Below are 19312 nucleotides of genomic sequence, written 5' to 3'. Positions count from 1 at the left end.
GCATGCAGCCTAATCATCGCTCATAGTACTGCCTCAATAAAGCAGAAGGGAAATATATATTTCCAGGTAGCTGAGAGATTGTATCAATTGTGCATACTATATAGAGCCTTTTACATGAAAACATGCTTATTCTAAGTTTAGTTCACTTGGTACAAAAATAATCTGGTTAAAAGTACTGTTAATATGAGATTAATTCCAGCTCCTTTCTTTGTACTTTCTGTTAGATATGGCCAGGCCCAGATAAAGATGACCTTCAATGAACACACACTACAAACAGCAAATTAAATTTTAAATTCTCTATGTAACTCTAGTGTTCCAGACTTCATGTCCCAACTGTTAATGAATTATGGCAGTATATCTTCAAGCAGATGGCATCCTTTAGGATACAAATATGAAGACGAGGAAATTCTATCCTTCGACACCGTCGGCTGGTGCTTTCTGAGGAGAAGCCCGAATGATGAGTTTCACAGGATGCTTGCCGTTCATACAAACACAGTAGAGTAGAAAAAAAATGTGTGGAAGTCAAAGTGCATAGCGGTTTGCTGCTGTAAAAGGTCATGTACTTTACACTTGTATTTGTATTATTATTATTAGCAAACTGCACTGTGAGCAGTGAGGCCGAATACCTCCAGGGTCCCGGACCCCCGCGAGTTCTCCATCTTCATGTACGCCATGTACTCTGTTTCTCCTACCTTACAAAGACATGCAGTTTAAGTGGATTGGTGACCTTCAGGTGTGTGTGTGTGGCCCATGATGGACTGGCATTCTGTCCAGGGTGTCTCTTGCCTGGTGCCCTGTGATGGATTGGCATTTGGCATTCTGTCCTCAGTGTCCCCTGCCTGGTGTCCTGTGATGGACTGGTGCCCCCCCCCCCCCCCCCCCCGCCGCCTTGTCCTCCTGTGATGGACTGGCATCCTGCCCAAGGTGTCTCCTGCCTTGTGCCCTATGCTTTCTAGCATTGGGGTCCTTGCTTTGAATAAGCAGCTATGGAAAATGAATGGATGGATGAGAATCGCGAATACTGACATCATAAAATGTTCTGCTGATTTCATTTAAGGCATTATGATGTCATAGAGTACCTGAAAGAGAGCGAACAAAGGAAATGCCCAAGCAGAATCGGGAACGTTTCTGATATGGATATATGCTTGAAGGAGATGTGCTTGATCGGCCATGCTGTGCTAATGAAACCTTTAAATAAGCAATTCCAAGTGTTCTTATTCTTCATGGAATGTACCGCTGAAATGTCAAAACACTTGTAATCATCTGTGGCCATGAGAAGTACGACAAAATGGTGAGTCAGACACTTGCAGCCTCCAAGCTAAATTATTCATAATCATACAATAACTCAAAACATATTATTTCTGGAAAAATCTGGACATGCATATTGCTTATTCATAGTCATGAATAATATTATGTGTCTTATGTCTTATTAGAACTTTCTAGAATAACTTCTACTTTTGCAAGCATTTAAAGTCACAAAGAAAACTACCAAGGCAAAATAGCAAAAATATTGTGACTGTGGGCAACAGATGTCAATTTCTGGAATCTATTAAAGGGGACTAGTTAGTAGGCAGAAAAACGCAAATAATCAGTATTTGGTTAAATGTAATTAATTTACAATCAAAAATTATATTTTTCAGTACTGTTGTAGTAAAGGTCATGAAATCATTGTTGAATGAATGAATGAATGAACAAATGATTGTATCAGAGATAAACTGTATGTGGCAACGTACAAATACACGTGTTTTTTACGTATTTGCTTCCTATTTGTACGTTCTTTTATGTCACCCACCTACGTTTCTTTAAATCTACAAAGCTACACTAAAGATATATTTTGTTACATTCAAGATAACGAGGGTTACAATGTTGCTTATTGAGAACAAACAAGTTCTCTGTGTACTCTGATATCCTAATTGAGTTAGAGAGCTACGACTTGGCAAGACTGCCTAAAAGTGTAACTTTTATTGTTAAGTTCTTTAGAAAATGCAAATGGGTCTAATTCCAGTGTCTGGAAAAGATTATATGTCGAAATACAAAAGCCTTTTGTTGAATTCAACAAAAGTCATATTAATAGTCAACTACAATGACTTTAAACAACATCTGTCATGAAATACACACTTTTCTGGGTAAATTGCAGTTTGAAGGTTAATACTTTTTGTTTTACGCCAACTGCTTGTCAGGCATTACATGGCTCTGAGTGTTAGAACTTCAGGTTTAGCATAAAGTTTAGTTTTCCCCCTTATTTGCTTGAATTTTCCAGCAATGTCGTTTTACATTGCTACAGTTCACTGAGTTATCATTCAAGCGCAATAAAATATCTTCTATAGATAATTAGCAGATAGTTTTATTTGATATAAAAGCCAAGGTCCTAGAATCTTTTTTTTTTAAATTATTTCATGCTGATTCAAATTCAAGTTAGCAATTTTTCTTTTTTATCAAAAGTGGGAAAAATATATAAAAGGACAACAGTGTCTTTTAGTATCACTGTCGAGCACATACACATCAGATGGACATGACAGGTTGTGGTGCTGATGTTGTTGACCTCTGGTCAATGATACAAGTGTGCTACTCACCTGTGTGAACTGAGCTAGAACTTAGCCTATCATAAGAGGTGTCTGTGGAGATCTGTACACCAATCACAGGGTGGGATGAGAGGAAACAAGTGAGGGTTTGCACAGAAACAGCTTCAGGCAAGTTTCAGCTATGTGCTGCTCCTGAAGGTCATATGTTTGGTTTGTAATTGTTGAAACCAGCATAAACCAGTAGCCTATTAGGGTTTCTCTCAATGCACTGGTGGGTCCTACCTGATACTAGCTGGCTATAGCTAATAAAGTACATCCTGCCCATTAATAGCTACATAGACAAAAGTAGTAACAGTATTATATGGTCAAAAGAATTGGGACACACCTCTTAATCACTGAATTATGGTGTTTCATTCAGAACCCTAGCCACAGGTGTATAAAATCAAGCACTTATTCATGCATTGAGGTTTATAAACATTTGTGAAACATTTTGTGAAAGAAAGGGTCATTCTGAAGGTTCCTTTGCAATAATAAGTTTGCGAAATTTCTGCCGTGCTAGATATTCAGCCAGGTATTACCGCAAGGTGGAAGCATTTAGGGAAAACAGAAACTCATACATGAAGTGGCAGACCATGTAAAGCAGCAGCGGGGTCGCCGAGTGCTGAGGTGCATGGTGCGTAAAAGTTGCCAAAACTCTGTTGACTCAACAGCTGCAGAGATTCAAACCTCCTCTAGCATTAACTGCAGTACAAAAGCTTAGCTGGGAACTTCATGGAATGGGTTTCCATGGCCGAGCAGCTGCATTGAAGCCTCACATCACTAAATGCAATGCCAAGTGTCAGATGCAGTGCTGTAAAGCACACCACCACTGGGCTCTGGAGCAGTGGAAACATGTTCTGTTTACTGACAAATTATGCTTCTCTCTCTGGCTGTCTGAGTCTGGCAGATGCCAGGAGAGTGTTACCTGCCGGACTGTATTTTGCCAACTGTAAAGTTTGCTGGAGGAGGGGTAATGGTGTGGGGGTGTTTTTCAGGGATTGGGTTGGGTGCCATAGTTCCAATGAACGGAACTCTTAATGCTTCAGCACAACAAGACATTTTTAACAATTTTATGCTAGAAAATGTTGTGGGAACGGTTTAGGGAAGACTTTAGGGAAGTTCCAGCATGACTGTGCCCCAAAGCATAAAGCAAGGTCTGGTTGGGTGAGATTGAGGTTGGTGTGGAAGAACTCGACTGGCCCACACAGTGTCCTGACCTCAACCCCATGAAACACCTTTGGAATGACTTAGAACGGAGATTGCAAGCCAGACCATCACGTCTAATTTCAGTGCCTGACCATGCAAATGCTCTTTTGGATGAATGAGCAAAAATTCCCAGTCATACTCCAAAATCTTGTGGAAAGCCTTCCCAGAAGAGAGACAGCTGTAAAGGGAGGACCAATTCCTTATTGATGCCAGTGGGTTTAGAATGGGATGTCCTGAAGGTGTAATGGCCAGGTATCCCAATAAAAATGTCCATATAGTGTAGATTTTTATAAAAAGTGCAGCCTACCCAGTGCTAGCTAGGTGTGTACCTGATGAAAAGGGTCCTACCCTGAAATTTTGAGCCCCCTTTACAAAATGTCACCTTACATAGATGTAAACCGATTATATGGTCATTCGAATAGTGTTAACCCATAAATTACAGTACAGTTAGGATGATCCCTATGGGGCAGGCTAAGCACACCGCATTTGAGACGTGCATGACGTGTTGGCGAAAACCAAGCTTTGTTTCCAAAGATCACGTGACAGTGTGGCTCTAGAGTATTGCTTTCAAACAGTGTTTACATCAGGTATAGAGCAACAGGTCCCCGCTTTTAAGTATGGCACAGTAAGTAATTGTGGAAGCTAAAATGCTAAACTATTGGCAGAATTTTTCGGGTGGTTTCCTGTGGGTTCTGGTGGTTTTTGAACCATTTTCGGGCTGGTGATGGACTGCACAGTGATAGAGTTCGCATGGCTGGGGGCTGGGGGATTGGGGTGCCCCTCCGTAGATTTTGCCCTGACAGGTGGTCCATGAGTCCCCCAATGACCATATTATCCAGCAAGATCTAGGTATATCTAATAAACTGGTTACAAAGTGCCTCACAGTTTTACACTCATACTAACTGTGACTGAACATCAAAATGGGAGGCTTTGCGTTACTTAAGGGCTGAGAGCCTTTGATTCTTGTATTTTAATATTCGGAGACATTTAACCAGAATATAGGTTACCGTAGGTAAATCGGTAAACGTATCGGTATAATCCGTCTTCCGCTTTGCTAACTTGTTGATTTTTTCTTTTCTTCTTCAATTGTTGTGAGACGGTCTTGTATACAGGGTACAGTGAAAGCAAGCATGTACCCTGTTTAATCGTTTTTTGTTTTATCTTTGGATTCTTTATATATGTGAAATGCCGCAAAATGCCCCGGTCGCGGACAGATTGACGGCGGAAAAATCGTTTTCGGGGATTTTAGTGACGGTTTTAAAACGAAATGTATAAATAGTACCTCAGTTTTGGTACCAGAACTGAAAAAAAGGAAATATAAATGCGAGGAAGGAGAAACTTTACCCCGATACGTATGGTGAATAAGGCGGGTAAATTCGGGAGAAATTAAACCAAATAGGGGGAACAACGTCCGCATATTTCACCAGCTAACACACTTGCTTTATACAATTGTAAAATTAGTTTGACTGCTCCATACCGACCCGGCATCTTCTTGTTTTTTTTGTACTCTTCGCTAAGTTGCTGAACTCCGTTTGGGAAACCTAAAAGATTTCAATGAGTAATATTTTTCTTGTGAAATACTGTATAACATCAGAATGAACTGCCTACATCTACGGTTATTTCATGTTTATTATTGTATTTGTACAGTGTTACAATTTGTACAAAACCATGATGAAAAGGAATTCTGTGAATCGCCTGTTTTGATAATTGAAAGCTACGTGTTCGTGATTTTGAAATGTAAAAAATGATGATATGTACAGATACACCAGTTACCATTTTGGCGAATGAGTGTAGCCTAATAATGAACATAAATTGTATTTAAAAAATGATGTCTTACGGTATAATGCATATGGTAATATTCCAGCGTTTGGACCCCTGGATCTAATCAGTTTTAGAGACATGGTCTTTGATACAATGCCCTTTCTGCATTTCATAAACACGAAAATTGGCTTTTTATCTTTAACAGAAACTAATGTTGGATCACTTTTCTGCAGAATAGACAGACGTTGTAGTTTCTCTGTTGAGATTTCCTGCTGTTGAAAGCAATCAATAACCCCTCCATTGTCCAATGCACGGCTAATTAGCCCATATAAATTTACATTAGTTTTTTTGTTTTCAGATTTAGAACAAATAAAAAAAAAACCTGTCTAGCACCTCAGAACAGTGATTTTTTAATTTTTGTTCCGAATACTCCCTGAAAATACAAGTTAATAGGTTTGCTCTATTTCACACCCCCGAAGAACACTTGTTGGCAACACTCTTAAACCATTTGATCCAACTATATAAAAGCGATGTACTGTCACACAGAGATAGCGAGGGTGTTTACTTACGTCGACAATCAGAAAATCGAGCCAGCACCAGTAATTGGTGAAGTACTTCTTAAAGCCATAAGCTGTCCACTTGAGGAACATCTCCAGAACGAACACGTAGGTGAACACCTTGTCTGCGTACTCCAACACCACCTTCACCACTTTCCTTTGGTCTATGTAAATGTCCTCAAATGCCTGTTAAAACAATAATTACTGTCAGTCCTCTGTATCATTTCTTATGGGCAAATTGGTTTATAAGGGTTATTGTAAAACGCAGTGCTTTTTATGAAACCATTCAAACGCTGAATTATACATGCAACCTTGAAGTTGTATTGTGGTAGCCAGTTCCCCTGTTTCAGTGAACGGATATTGTTTGTGTGGTTGCATCTTTAGCTATGGCACAAGGTAGATGTTATGTCATCTACAAACCTTGTCACCGATTATACCTGAAAATGTCTAGGCAGTGAAGTTAATTGCCGTAATTTTCTTGTCATGCTCCACAAAGCTGTTTTATGAATTATTAATTCGTATCTTAATATTAACATTAGTTGCTAAAAGACGACAGTATTCCTAGGTAGGCTCCATGCGACTGACTGCACGCAGAGCATATTAATTACACGCAGAGCTCTCTAAAGAGAGGTTTGTTTTTGAGAAGGATTAGAGAGCGATGACATGGTCCAGGGGTGGCTGCGTGGGCTGTAGCCGAGCAGCTCACAGGCGGTGCTTACCAGGGCTCCGCTGCTGAGAAGGATCATAAAGATGATGAAGGTCTCAAACCAGTTGTGCTCCACTATCTGGTAGCAGGTCTTCCGGAGATGCCACCAGACCTGGCATACCCCACGTGTGGTGTCGACATCGCAGCAGGGGAAGTGGTGTACGCATGCTGTCGAGGGCGATATGTGAGCCATGGTCAGTTTGGCCGGCATCTTTAACGTTAACATTTGACTGAGAATGTCACAAACTCTCAGCCGGAGGTTTTTACGGATTGATCAAAAATATCGACACCGCTCATGTGGTTTTCTACTGGGCTGTCAGTTATTGTGTGATGGATTGTATGCTGTGTTGTAACATAAACCACAGAGGCACAGGAAAAATGAGAATTTGAAGCAATAATGGCTAATGAACTTTTTTTTTTTTACCATGCTGTGTCAGTCCTGATGCCTTTCATGTTTAACTGCTAACCCCATGCAGATTATTCTACACTTAGACCCGCTGGAGTGCATCCTGACAGTGTCAGGTGGTCTGAAATTACCATGTTTAATGTTACCCCCCTTTTCCTGATCGAGTGACCCCTGTCTTCCGTAATCTTGTAGACCCCCCCCCCCCCCCCCCGCACCGCCAGGTATCAGCTTACCATGCTTTTAAAAGCTTTCCCTGCTACATTGCAGCTCTTCCCTGAAATCACATTAGAACCTTTGATGTTCATCTCACTGTCTCCATTACTAGCACTTATGTTCTTCTAAATTAGCTTATTGTCTGCGACACGTGATTATGGTACTTTGAGACGTGCAACAAGATTTGTAGAGAGGCTTGGACACTTTCTTGGTAGTCAGACATTTATCAACCTGGTGCCAGACCACGTAGAGCTGTGAAGTACCATTATAGGGCAGTCAAGGATATTGTAATCCTTGCACTCTCTATACAGTATTATTTAACCATGGAGGTATATTTGCATATACAATACTTTTTTTCTATGCAAGGAAATGACAATAGTCATGAATATCAAATAATTATTGACATCACCATTGATATTGCCATTTAAATACAAAAATATACTCAAAAATGAATGAATATAGTAAAAGGTTTAATAAAACTCAAGCACTTGCCAGATCCTAGGCTCACAGGTAAACCAGTATAAATAGTCAAAATATTTTCAGCATATTGTTGGTTAAACAAATATCAGGCACACAGTGCTGGTTGACTTGCACCTGTAGTAGTGCAATATATTGGATCAACGTGAACAATTATATGGTCGTACAGTAAACAATCAGTTTTAGCTAATTTAATATATGGTTTGCATGTTGGCCAACTGTACATGTAAATTGCATCTTGGATAATAATGTAATTTTTCCATTAAAATAATCATTGGAATACTGTGACCCACCAGTTGATCAAATACTGGCTACAAATCCATGCTCATACCTTCGGAAAAACTAGTTGTAACATGTTACATAGTTATGTTGTATGCAGTGGTGGGCACAGCTAACCAGGAAGTTAGCTTCAATACCTGCTAATCTGCTAACTCCAAAATTTAATTTGATAACGCTAAACTGATTAAACATTTAAAAATAACCGCTAAACTCTAACTTTTATTATATTAATTAAGCTTCAGTTTTGTTTTTTGCCTCTGAAATCTTTACAAACATACCTAGATGGTTAAGATTTAACCTGTTTTTAATCTGTTGAACTAGAGACTTACCCAACTGGGTATTGTTGGATTGCAAGCTGAGCAAGAAATGGACTTTATCTCCGTTCACTTTCATTTAGCCCACACTACCTTAGATCCAACAAGATATCGACCAATCACGTTTTGTGTTTACATGTAGTCAGTCAACAACGTGCCAGACAGACTATTGCAGATACGCTCACAGAAGACAGGAACATATATATGATTTTAGGGTTTACAAACTGTTTTAACATTACCTGTGAAAAAAATTGGCAGATTTACAGTTAGCGTAACTAAGTTTAGCGGAAGCTAATTGTTCTGGTAATGGTTTTCAGAGTTAGCTGAAATGCTATTCTAGTAATGAAAAAGTTACCTTCACTAATTAGCAGTTAACAGAACCCTTGCCCACCACCGTGTGTATGTACGTTGTATGCAGGTCCTAATCATCCGAAGCACCATAGCCAGGAGGCTGCATGACAGAATGAGCACTGTGCAGAGAGTCCCTGGGAGATTGCCTAAGCCAGTGGGAGTCTGCTGCAAGCACTGTAATGCAAGCACTTTCCCCTCAAAGAGAGCCCTCCTCCAAACTGGCTACTTACCATAATTTAAGAATAAATATTGATCTTGCTGGTATGTGCAGAGAGCTTCCTGATTCCCTGGTAGTAGATTAATGCATCTCCCACACTTCCCCTCCCCCTGTTGCCAGACTAGCTGTTTGTGAAAGTAGTCCTGGGAAATACATGCTTTTAAATTCCGCTTATCTGTCCATACCTATACCTGCTTGTTTGTTTATGAAATGTTTTAAAACTCGAAGTAACCGTCTTGCTGAAAGTGACCCTCACCATTGACAGCCGTTTGATTGTTTAATTGCAGTTTCCCCTTTGGGCTGCGCCGATTCAGAACTCAGTGGTGATTTTATGTTTCTTCAAACAGCTAACGGACAGCAATCAGACTAATTAAGGGAGGTGCATTTTTGGCCTGGAGGGCGACTGCCCACTTCCACAGAAATTGATTTCCTGAGAAGCGCCTTAACGCAACTTTCTTTCCAGGAATGTCTAGCGCTGGCCTTTTTGGCGGGTGTGAGCTCTTACTAATCTAATAGAGCCGTAAATGATGAGGAAAAAAGTTAGTTGGTATTTATCAAAATAATTGAGTGTCTGGTGAGTACTGAATCCCCAGCTGCAATTTGACTCCCGCCTCACAGGAGGATAGGTGTGCTGTTTGCTCTCGTAAGTCCGGCACCATAGTTTGTTCAGCAATCTACTTCAGATACTCTGCCTTTAACCCCGAGGAACATCTGGAGAATGGCCTCCATGTCTGTGAGGATGCTAAGCGGGAGTGCGATGCCATGCTGGTGTGCCTGCAGGCTATAACACAAGGATTCCCAGTGTGTCATGGAAGGATTTGGCCGTTCGCCTAATTTTTCTTATCATACTTAATGAGAAATGAATCCTGTGACTTCTGCACTCATAGGTGCAGACAAAAGTCCCGTGTCTCTATGTTGCAAAGCTGGCAGGAAAGGTTGAGGGCATAATTTACAGCGTCTTTGTTCCATTTGATAGCATCTTAGATTATTATCTCATGCAGAAATTAAAATTGGGTGGGTGGGTGCATGGGTGGGTGGGGGGGGAGTATAAAGATTGTGCAAAACTAGCAAACTGGTTTAGATATTCACAGCTCTTCTTAAAGCCAAGTGATGTAAGTTTGAAACAGGAGTAGTAACTGGTGACCTCACTTTCACGATCAATAATAACAGTATCCACTACAAGTCAACTCCTTTGGCCTCGATCTTCTGCATCTCCGGTGATGTTATCCCCCAGTGGGCGTACTTACCCTCAGGGAAGCAGTCCTCGGGATCCGTGGCCTCTTCATCTGCCTCCGAGAATTCGTCAGCTTCCTCTCCAGGCTTCCTTAGGTCCACGGTGCTGCCCTCTGACAAGCTGATCGTATCCTTCTGCTGGAAGAAAGATAATACCACAAGCATTCAGAGAAATTAAAGATGTTGGATAGTCGTCACTCGTTTGGCTGTGTGTGACACGTTGGAGTACAGAACTGTATCGGATTATCGCATGAAGACTTTTGATATCAAGTTTGCTTTGTACCCGTCACTGAGTACTCTGATTGGATTAGATGGGCTCCTGCATCTTTGGGTATTGGAACTCTTGAAGAATATGAGAAAAGTCAGATTGGCTGCTTGGCTGATATGATGTGGGAGTTCTGTCGCAGTATTGGTCAGTTATTTTAACATGTGCTCCAATAAGATGTCTTTACTTATTACTTCTAATTGACATCACATAGTCAGCTCATCATTTCCACGTTTGATAAAGACTAGGAAATAAACAGCTAGGGAATAACCCAGGGTGGGGCTCTAGCCCATCTTAGGACACACACACACACACCATTCGGCTACTGTAATTCATCAAAGCACATTTTTGCACTAAAACCAGACAATCAGAAGGAAACACTACAATAATGTGGGAGGAGTTAAGCAAAGTTCAGACACATAGAGCCTTCAACTTTAAATTCATTGAGCAATGTGCTGAAAACCTTTTTTTTTTAAAACAGCCTTTATGGGTTTTACTTGAAGTTGCTGTGTGAGGGAAATAAGCAACAGATACTAACCACTGTGCTCCATGCTGTGTTTTATTCTTAAAATTTCGGAACAGATTTTTGCTCTTGTGTCAGGTCAGAGTGGTGGTTCCGAGGCTACGCATCTGCGCCGGCAATCAGAAGGTTGCCGATTCGTATCCTGTGAATGTCAGGAATTGATTGGACTACATTGGGCCATTGAAAAATGCCTTTAACCTGCAGTTGCTTCTACCTCTGCAAGCAGGTTCTTCCAACTTCTTGGGAAAATTTGGGGGTCGGTGGCAGGATTGACACTCCAACTACTGGGGGAAAACCTTCACACTGTTCCATTCCATAGGAGCTAGTGTGGTGCTGAGGTATCCCCGGCTGCACATGGGTTCTCGTTCCTGAGTTGGTGTGGTGGGTGGGCACTGAATCAGCTTGCTCTCCTCATTTGTGAGAATGGGGGGCAGGTGGTTTAAACCAGTTACAACGCTTGTCTCTCCCTTTCACAAATAGTAGTAAATTAACTAATGTGCATTAACTTTTTTTCCTGTGTATTATTATCTCAGTGTTTAGGATATTGTTGTGGGCTCCATGGCATCTTGCTCTGCTGGGGTGTGTGTCATTCTGTTTGCCACCATGGAAAGGGGGAAAATGGCTGTTGACTTTCGTAAATCAAGCAGTCCAATCTTATGGAAAGACGCTGACCCAGGACGCGCATAAAATCCCACAATAAAGTGGTTAATTGAGCACAATCAGCATTGGACTTTCTCCAAGATGGGAATTAAAGGCCTTTGAGAATCCATGGTTTGGCACGGAGAGGTCTGTAAATGCAGACAGCAGGATATCAAAGATCTGGAATGATTCTGACTAGAGGTGAGATCCCACCCAAAGTGTTCATATGCCCCTAAGGGAGAGGGTCAAGGAGTAACACAGACAGTTCCTGCGCTGTTGTCCCATCAATATTTTTTATCTATAGTGTCAAAAATCTGCCATTGTGATTAATTGCATCTAATATCCATCCATCTCCATCCTGCTTCTTGTGATGGTCACTTTTAATTCTTAATATAGTTCATTTAATAAGTGATCTGTTTTACAGACTTTTGCTCTTATTTTTATCAAGGATGCAGCATCACGTGGACATCAGGGGCAGTGCCTCTGGATTTGCAGACCGAGGTGGTGGCCCCCCTCTTCAAAATGGGGGCCCCAAAGGGTGTGTTCCAACTATAGGGGAATCAGCACCTCCAAATCCGAGACCATGGTCCTCAGTTGAAAAAGGGTGGAGTGCTCTATCTGGGTCGGGGAGGGGGTCCTTCCCCAAGTGGAGGAGTTTAAATATCTCGGGGTCTTGTTCACAAGTGAGGGAAGGATGGAGCGGGAGATCGACAGGCGGATCGGTGCGGCGTCAGCAGTGATGTGGGCGCTGCATTGGTCTGTCATGGTGAAGAAGGAGCTGAGCCAAAAGGCAAAGCTCTGGATTTACCAGTCGATCTACGTTCCTACCCTCACCTATGGTTATGAGCTGTGGGTAGTGACCGAAAGAACGAGATCGCGAGTGCAAGCGGCCGAAATTAGTTTTCTCCGCAGGGTGGCTGGGCTCTCCCTTAGAGACTGGGTGAGGAGCTCAGTCTTTCGGGAGGGACTCAGAGTAGAGCCGCTACTCTTCCGCATCAAGAGGAGCCAGATGAGGTGGCTCAGGTATCTGGTCAGAATGCCTCCAGGACGCCTCCCTGGTGAGATATTCTGGGTATGTCCCACTGGGAGGAGGCCCTGGGGAAGACCCAGGACACGCTGGAGGGACTATGTCTCTCGGCTGACCTGGGAACACCTCGGGATTCCCCCGGAGGAGCTGGATGAAGTGGCCAGGGAGAGGGAAGTCTGGGTTTCCCTACTTAGACTGCTGCCCCCGCGACCTGACCCGGAAAAGCGGGTAGGAGATGGATGGATGGACTATAACGCCTTTTCAATGTCAATAGAAGATACTGCAACGCTTTTATTAATTCTTATACCCACAATTATAATGCATTATGAAGGTATATATAAAGCATTCTAGATGCCAGCTTCAAGTAAAGTGTTACCAAAACTATTTTCCTATTTTCTGTGCTTTCTGTTGGGAGTGGAATGTAACTTGGACATGCCTAATGTAATGGCTATTTTCATGATTTACATAGAATCTACATAATGCAGGTGACTCAGAAGTCAAACCCTCATCTCAGTGTCTGGGCAGTATTGCAGCCACATACCTGGTGTGATACCTGTCACCTGTCATGAGCTTTTTTAAAGCGACGACAAAGCCCTCGCACAGTGACTTAACGTAAAAGTGTATGCAGTTTAAAGGCCAAGCCGTCCAGTGTGGTGCCCAGAGAAGTGTCTATGCGGTGTTGCGTGTTTATTCCACTTTCTGCTCTGTCCATTTACACTTGGTTCCTGAGATCGATTGCTACTTTGAGCAATGGCAAAAAAAAAAACTTGATCAACATGCAGGATATTTATATATGACTTTTCTGTTGAAACCTATAATCAAAGTACAGTAATTAAAGGTATTTAAGTTTACACTATATTTGTCTTGAACAAACTTATTATTATTCTCATATCAAGTCCACCCCTGGGCTTCTACAGTTTGCCTGCATGGTGTTTTGTAATGGAATTCTCTGTTGGCGCACTGTGGTTCTGGTGTTTCCAAGAATTCTACATGAACTTTCTATTTCAGTTTTTGATATTTGGTGCCAATTTATCCACTATCTTCTGTGGCTTACACCTGTGACCAAACAAAGCAGAAGCGTTTTCTCTTTAACCAGCTGCTGCTTGATGGCTCTCCCGCTGCTTGAACCGCTCTGAGAGCTGCATAGACACTTGAACAACACCGTAGGCAGCTGACGAGGAAGGTATTAACTGGCTAAATGTTAGCATCTTGACGTTGTCTGACTGTGATCAAAAAACTCTGATATATAGAAGGTCTGATACTGCACACAAAAGCTCACCTCTTTGCCGAAAAGTGGCACAAACGCTCTCAGTGATCCGCAAAGATGCAGCTTACAGAGGCTTTACGTAACAGTTTTGAGAGGTTCAGTGCTGTATTCCCCGGGCTCGTGCCTTTAATGCTGTTTTCATTTGATTTTCTTTTCAAGCCGTGCAGTGCAACCATAGTCATCATCCATAACTGAGATTAAAACAGAGGGGGAAATCCTTATAATCTTTACAGGTGTTCCTGACAATCCAATAACACGGCCTTGTAATCCTGCGTTTAATGTCCTGGGCTAGCTGGCAGGTGGGATTACAGACATGTTCTGGTTGCAGGGGACAGTGGGTTGAATGAATTTACAGGAAGGGATCAGTGGTCCAGTGGCACAGGGGAATACCAGAGGTGGGCAGTGCCCCTCACAGGACACGCCAAGCGTGCACAAGCTTGGTGTAATATTCACCTTCAGCTGAGACTTTGCCAGAGTGCAGTAGTATCTGCCTTTTCCCATGTGCCTTCTGAACAGTTTTGCAAACATAAACTGTTTATTGATCCCCTTGTCAGCCAAATGTGCGGCAAGGAGCCAGAAGTCTGATCCTCTGCTTGTAAGGTGAGCTGCTCACAATCACTTCCACCTAGTGGCCATTGTAGGCACTGCATTTGCGGGACATAATTCTGTTCTCTAAAGGTGTCCAATGACTGCAGGGTTGTAGAGAAAACCACGTCTGCCCTAATTCACCTCAGGTTAAAATCACATTAGAGGTGATGAAAGATGGGGTACTGATAAGCTCCCCTCCCCTCCCCTCGCGTGGAGACCCAGAATTAACCACGCTGAGTGCTCTCCTCTTCCAGCTGTGATTTGTTGCAAAAAGGGTGCGGCTGGCTGTTCGGAATGAAGCCATGCAATTAAGCAGCCTTGTGTTTCCTTACCAACAAAAAACGATGCATCTGGCCTGGGAGCAGTGGAGTGGTGAGGAGGTTTGGATAGTTGGGCTGACTGGGTTACAGAAAGCACCTTTTTTTTTTTCTTTCCACTTTCCATTATCCTGATGACTAATTCTGCTGCCTAGCGGGGGCATGCGTGGGTGGCAGAGTGGAGCGAGGGGGCTGTGTGAGGATGTCTGAAGTGGGGGTCAGCTAGGAGGGGTCTCCTAGCCACCCTGGACTGAGGAAGCTAGTCGAGGGTGGGGGGCAGTCTGCCAGAGAGAGAGAAAGGTGGGAGAACGAGTGCAGAAGAGTGGTTGGGGGTGGAGATGGGGGGAGAAGAAGCAGGAAGAGAGGACGCAGTGGGTAGAATTGTTAACCTTCCAAAGAGAGCTGAAAGACGCACGCTGGCTTGGAATGGCATTTGGCAGTGGCCTTTCTAAGTGTGCCGCCCCCAGTCAGTCCATCCACACTGCACACGTGTTGCCAATCTGAACTGGTTTTGAAATGGAACTTGTGGAGGAATAAAAAAACCAGCATAGGTGGACACGGAGTATGCTCAGGTCTCCTCTCAGCAGGTGAGAGTGGACCTCCATCAGCAGCTCCTGCAGGAGATGCTGCTTTACTGGCATTACGAAGAGATTCCCAACCAGGACCGGTCACACTGGCTGATTATCTTCGGGAGTGTGTGTGTGTGTGTGTGTGTGTGTGTGTGTGTGTGTGTGTGTGTGTGTGTGCGAGAGCACGGGATGGACCACATGACCCTTCCGGTCAGCTCTCTATACCTTGCATCTCGTCTGACCTGGATGGAACTACAGAAATGCCCTGGATTTTGCTGGCACTAGCCTCATTAAAGAATAATAAAAAAGCTTCGTAACACTTTACTTAAGGCATTGCACTGTATTCATAAAGCATTATAAACATGGCTATACATATTAAAAGACGTAACACGTTATAGCCATGTGTATTATGCATTATGAATTCCTTATGAAACTCTCATCTATAATGTACTACGGATACCTTAATAATGCATTACAAAGCATCCTTATACTGATGCATTATGAAGGCATTATAGATGAAAGCTTCATAAAGCATGCATAGTGTTACCAAGAATTTCCCAGGACGTTTTCCAGGTTCAGGTGGCCAGTGAGCTGGATGAGCCCAGATATCCTGGTTTGTACAGGTGGACAGTGGTCAGTGCTGCACTCGGACGTCATCGTCGCTACAGTGACCCACCGTGCTTGCTGCCTGCACCCCCCCACTCTCATGATTCTTCTGCAGTGTGCTTGGCTTGAGCCCCACTGTATTAAAAGGGAGGCCCTGCCGGTCACACTTGTTCTGCATTTACTGCCATAGGTCGCCGTGACCCACTTCACTCGGACCAGCCCCAACTAGTGCTGCTGAACTTCGCAACCACACAGTCATCTGTGACTGTCGGTTCACGGTGGTCTGACTGCACGGGTTCTGACAGACTGCTGGCCGGCTCATATCGCAGCATGTAAAACCAGCATCTTACAAAGGTATCTTCCAGTATATAAGATGAGACAAAAAGTGGATTTAGAAATATAAACTCTTGACTTCTGGTTTTCACTCCAGTCGTCTCATTTGTAATTTATGTTTGTATGTGTCATGGATTGTCGATACTAGTACACTGTATATCGCTGTGATTCAAGTGGTGATTTAAAATATTTTACCAAATAATACCACACAGGTAACCCTGATCACAGTTAAACAATATATTATTAGGTAAATTGCCCTGTCCAATGAGAATGCATAAATGAAGAAATCAGGGCCGTGCAGAGACTTCTTGAAGGGCAGGTGCTCAACTGGGGGGGGCACTTCACTAAATTTAGCTGACTGGGTAGGGGGTCCTCATAACAGAACCTCAAAAGTGGGGCATTTTCAGTCATTCAGGCAAAAGGTGCTTTTGCCTGGTGTAAATATTAGGTTGCGTTTAGTAGCTGAATAACGATTTTTTGTTTCAAACCACAAACATGCTGAGCCCGTTCAGCAGTGTTTGTTGTGGTCCACTCATCAGCTATGCGTTTCTAAGGGTGATGTCGTGCCCCCCAGCAGCAAATCTACAACTTGCCATTTAAAAAGTAGAGTGCGTCAGTTTTCATTTCTGCAACCCACCTCGCACCTTGGAAAATGTTATCTGTGTTTCCCCAGTGGACAGATCAAAATCGTACCTGTATTATTAAGCTCGTGGTTAGTTCACAGAAAAGCCAGCGGATGAAATAACGAAATGAGTAGGAATCTGGAACAGGACGAGGCGGGGGAGGGGGGGTGACATTGTGGGGTGAGCGACAGGTAGGAGAATCAGGAGGATGGTTCTGGGGGGTGGGTGACTGGATGTCTTTTACGAGTCATCTAGCAGAGAGACTGGACATACTGGGAAGAGCAAGTGAATGATTTAAGTGACTGAAGGAGATAAAATGCCCTTACTAATGTGTTCAGAATGCATTTTCGTGGTGAAGAGCGCACAGCAAAATGTCACTTTCGTCGTACGCATTTTGAAGATCGTTACCCGTCTAAATAAGCCCAAGTTACTTTCTGTTTTTTTTTTTAACCTCTTTCTGTTTCTTCCATCTATGATTCTGCTCCAATGTCACCATCCTGTTCTGCATCATGGGCTGCAACCTATAGATGCACAGCTCATACGTTCATCTCTGGATTTCACATCCAGCCGCATATTAATATGGTGGGCAAGTAAGGAGAGAAACGCCGATTGTGCTTTCCGGTTACATAAATAAATCCCTCTGCCATGAGGCACCCGTTCATCTGCTTTACAGATTAACAGATTATACATCTGCCTGCTTTCACTAACTCTGCTATAATCCACCCATCCATCTGAACCAGCTCACTGTGTCTCTGAGTCTCAGTGTTTACTTCTGTGTCTTTTTCAGCAGTCAGTGAGTATAAACAAGGAAAGGGAACACTGTCTGCACTCCTCACGGTCCTTTACTGACAGCTATAGGTCAGCCAGTGTTTGAACCCGAGTATCTGAACCTATTATAAATGAGGACAATATCTGGATTAGGTTGGTAAGAATAATCTGAATTAAACCATAAGCATAAGTTAATTAATCCTTTAAACAGCTGTGCAGTAGCTCCTCCTACGTGAAAGCAGCTGAATCATTTAATAATTGTGTTAAATGAAAAAACGGGACCGTCACAAACCTCTTTGCCGTCCACGTCCTCTGAAGGCTTCTGCACATTTTCTTCACCCACATCACCCGGCGGAATGTCATCATCGGATTCCACTGTGGCAATGGGAATGTCGATGTTGGGCCTGGTCACGTGACCTTCTCCTTCAGGAATGGCATGCCGTTCCTCCAGCCGGCCCATGCCAGGCACGGTTCCGTTGGCCTCAGGTTTGCTCCCCACGCGCCTCATCCTCATCGAGGCCCGGGCCTCTTTGCTCCTCCTCTGCCGCGCTTTCAGGTCGCCGTGGAAGACGGCGCAGAGGCCCTGTTTCAGCCAGTGCAGGCCACGGTGGATGCGGGCGAGCGCCACCTGCAGGTTGTTCATCTCGCCGTCCTCGTCCGGAGCGGACAGGTTATCGGAGCTGAAGGAACTCAGGAGCAGAGCCAGGAAGAGGTTCAGCACCTGTGTGGGGGGGGGGGTGACAGACATTAAGGACAGCTGGGGCCTCGTGTACCTCACACAGTCCAGTTGGTACAAGGAGAACTTGCTGTTTCTGGATGAAGAGGCCATTTCAGTGTCTCTTCATCCGTCCTTCCAGTTTCTAAGACCACTTGTCCCATTCAGGGTCAAAGGAGGTCCGGAGCCTAAGCCAGAGGCTACGGGCGTAAGGCAGGGAACAACCCAGGATGGGGCACCGATCCATCACAGGGCACAAGGCAGGGAACAACCCAGATGGGGCACCGATCCATCACAGGGCACAAGGCAGGGAACAACCCAGATGGGGCACCGATCCATCACAGGGCACAAGGCAGGGAACAACCCAGATGGGGCACCAACCCATCACAGGGCACAAGGCAGGGAACAACCCAGGATGGGGCACCAACCCATCACAGGGCACAAGGCAGGGAACAACCCAGGATGGGGCACCAACCCATCACAGGGCACAAGGCAGGGAACAACCCAGGATGGGGCACCGACCCATCACAGGGCACAAGGCAGGGAACAACCCAGGATGGGGCACCGACCCATCACAGGGCACACTCACAGACACACACCTAGCCAGGTAGCCTCAACATGTTTTGGACTGTGGGGGGAAACCAGAATACTTGGGAAAAAAACCCATGACGACACGTGGAGAACATTCAAACTCCATAGACAATGAAGCCCGCCAGATACTCGACCCCCTGTCCCAGAGGTGTGAAGCTAACACTGCACCACTGTGCCACCCTATTTCAGTGGCCTTCCAT

General features: G+C 43.8%; 1 protein-coding gene across 3 annotated transcripts in view; it reads right to left on the bottom strand.

Moving 5' to 3' along the window:
* Positions 1 to 19312, bottom strand: part of LOC125725313 (sodium channel protein type 4 subunit alpha-like) — a 71298-nt gene that overhangs the window by 6606 nt on the left and 45380 nt on the right. For 2 of the 3 annotated variants that reach the window (XM_049002149.1, XM_049002148.1), the window contains 4 exons: positions 18099 to 18527; positions 10296 to 10419; positions 6805 to 6959; positions 6098 to 6271 (listed from right to left, as the gene is read on the bottom strand). In XM_049002149.1, the coding sequence (XP_048858106.1) occupies positions 6098 to 6271; positions 6805 to 6959; positions 10296 to 10419; positions 18099 to 18527 (882 nt within the window). The remainder of the gene's footprint in view (positions 1 to 6097; positions 6272 to 6804; positions 6960 to 10295; positions 10420 to 18098; positions 18528 to 19312) is intronic. The other variant, XM_049002150.1, reaches the window with a different exon arrangement.

Source organism: Brienomyrus brachyistius, unplaced genomic scaffold, assembly GCF_023856365.1.
Source record: "Brienomyrus brachyistius isolate T26 unplaced genomic scaffold, BBRACH_0.4 scaffold64, whole genome shotgun sequence".
NCBI classification, from domain to species: domain Eukaryota; kingdom Metazoa; phylum Chordata; class Actinopteri; order Osteoglossiformes; family Mormyridae; genus Brienomyrus; species Brienomyrus brachyistius.
The sequence above is the reverse complement of the archived record's forward strand: the minus strand, read 5'-3'. Positions and strand labels throughout refer to the sequence as shown.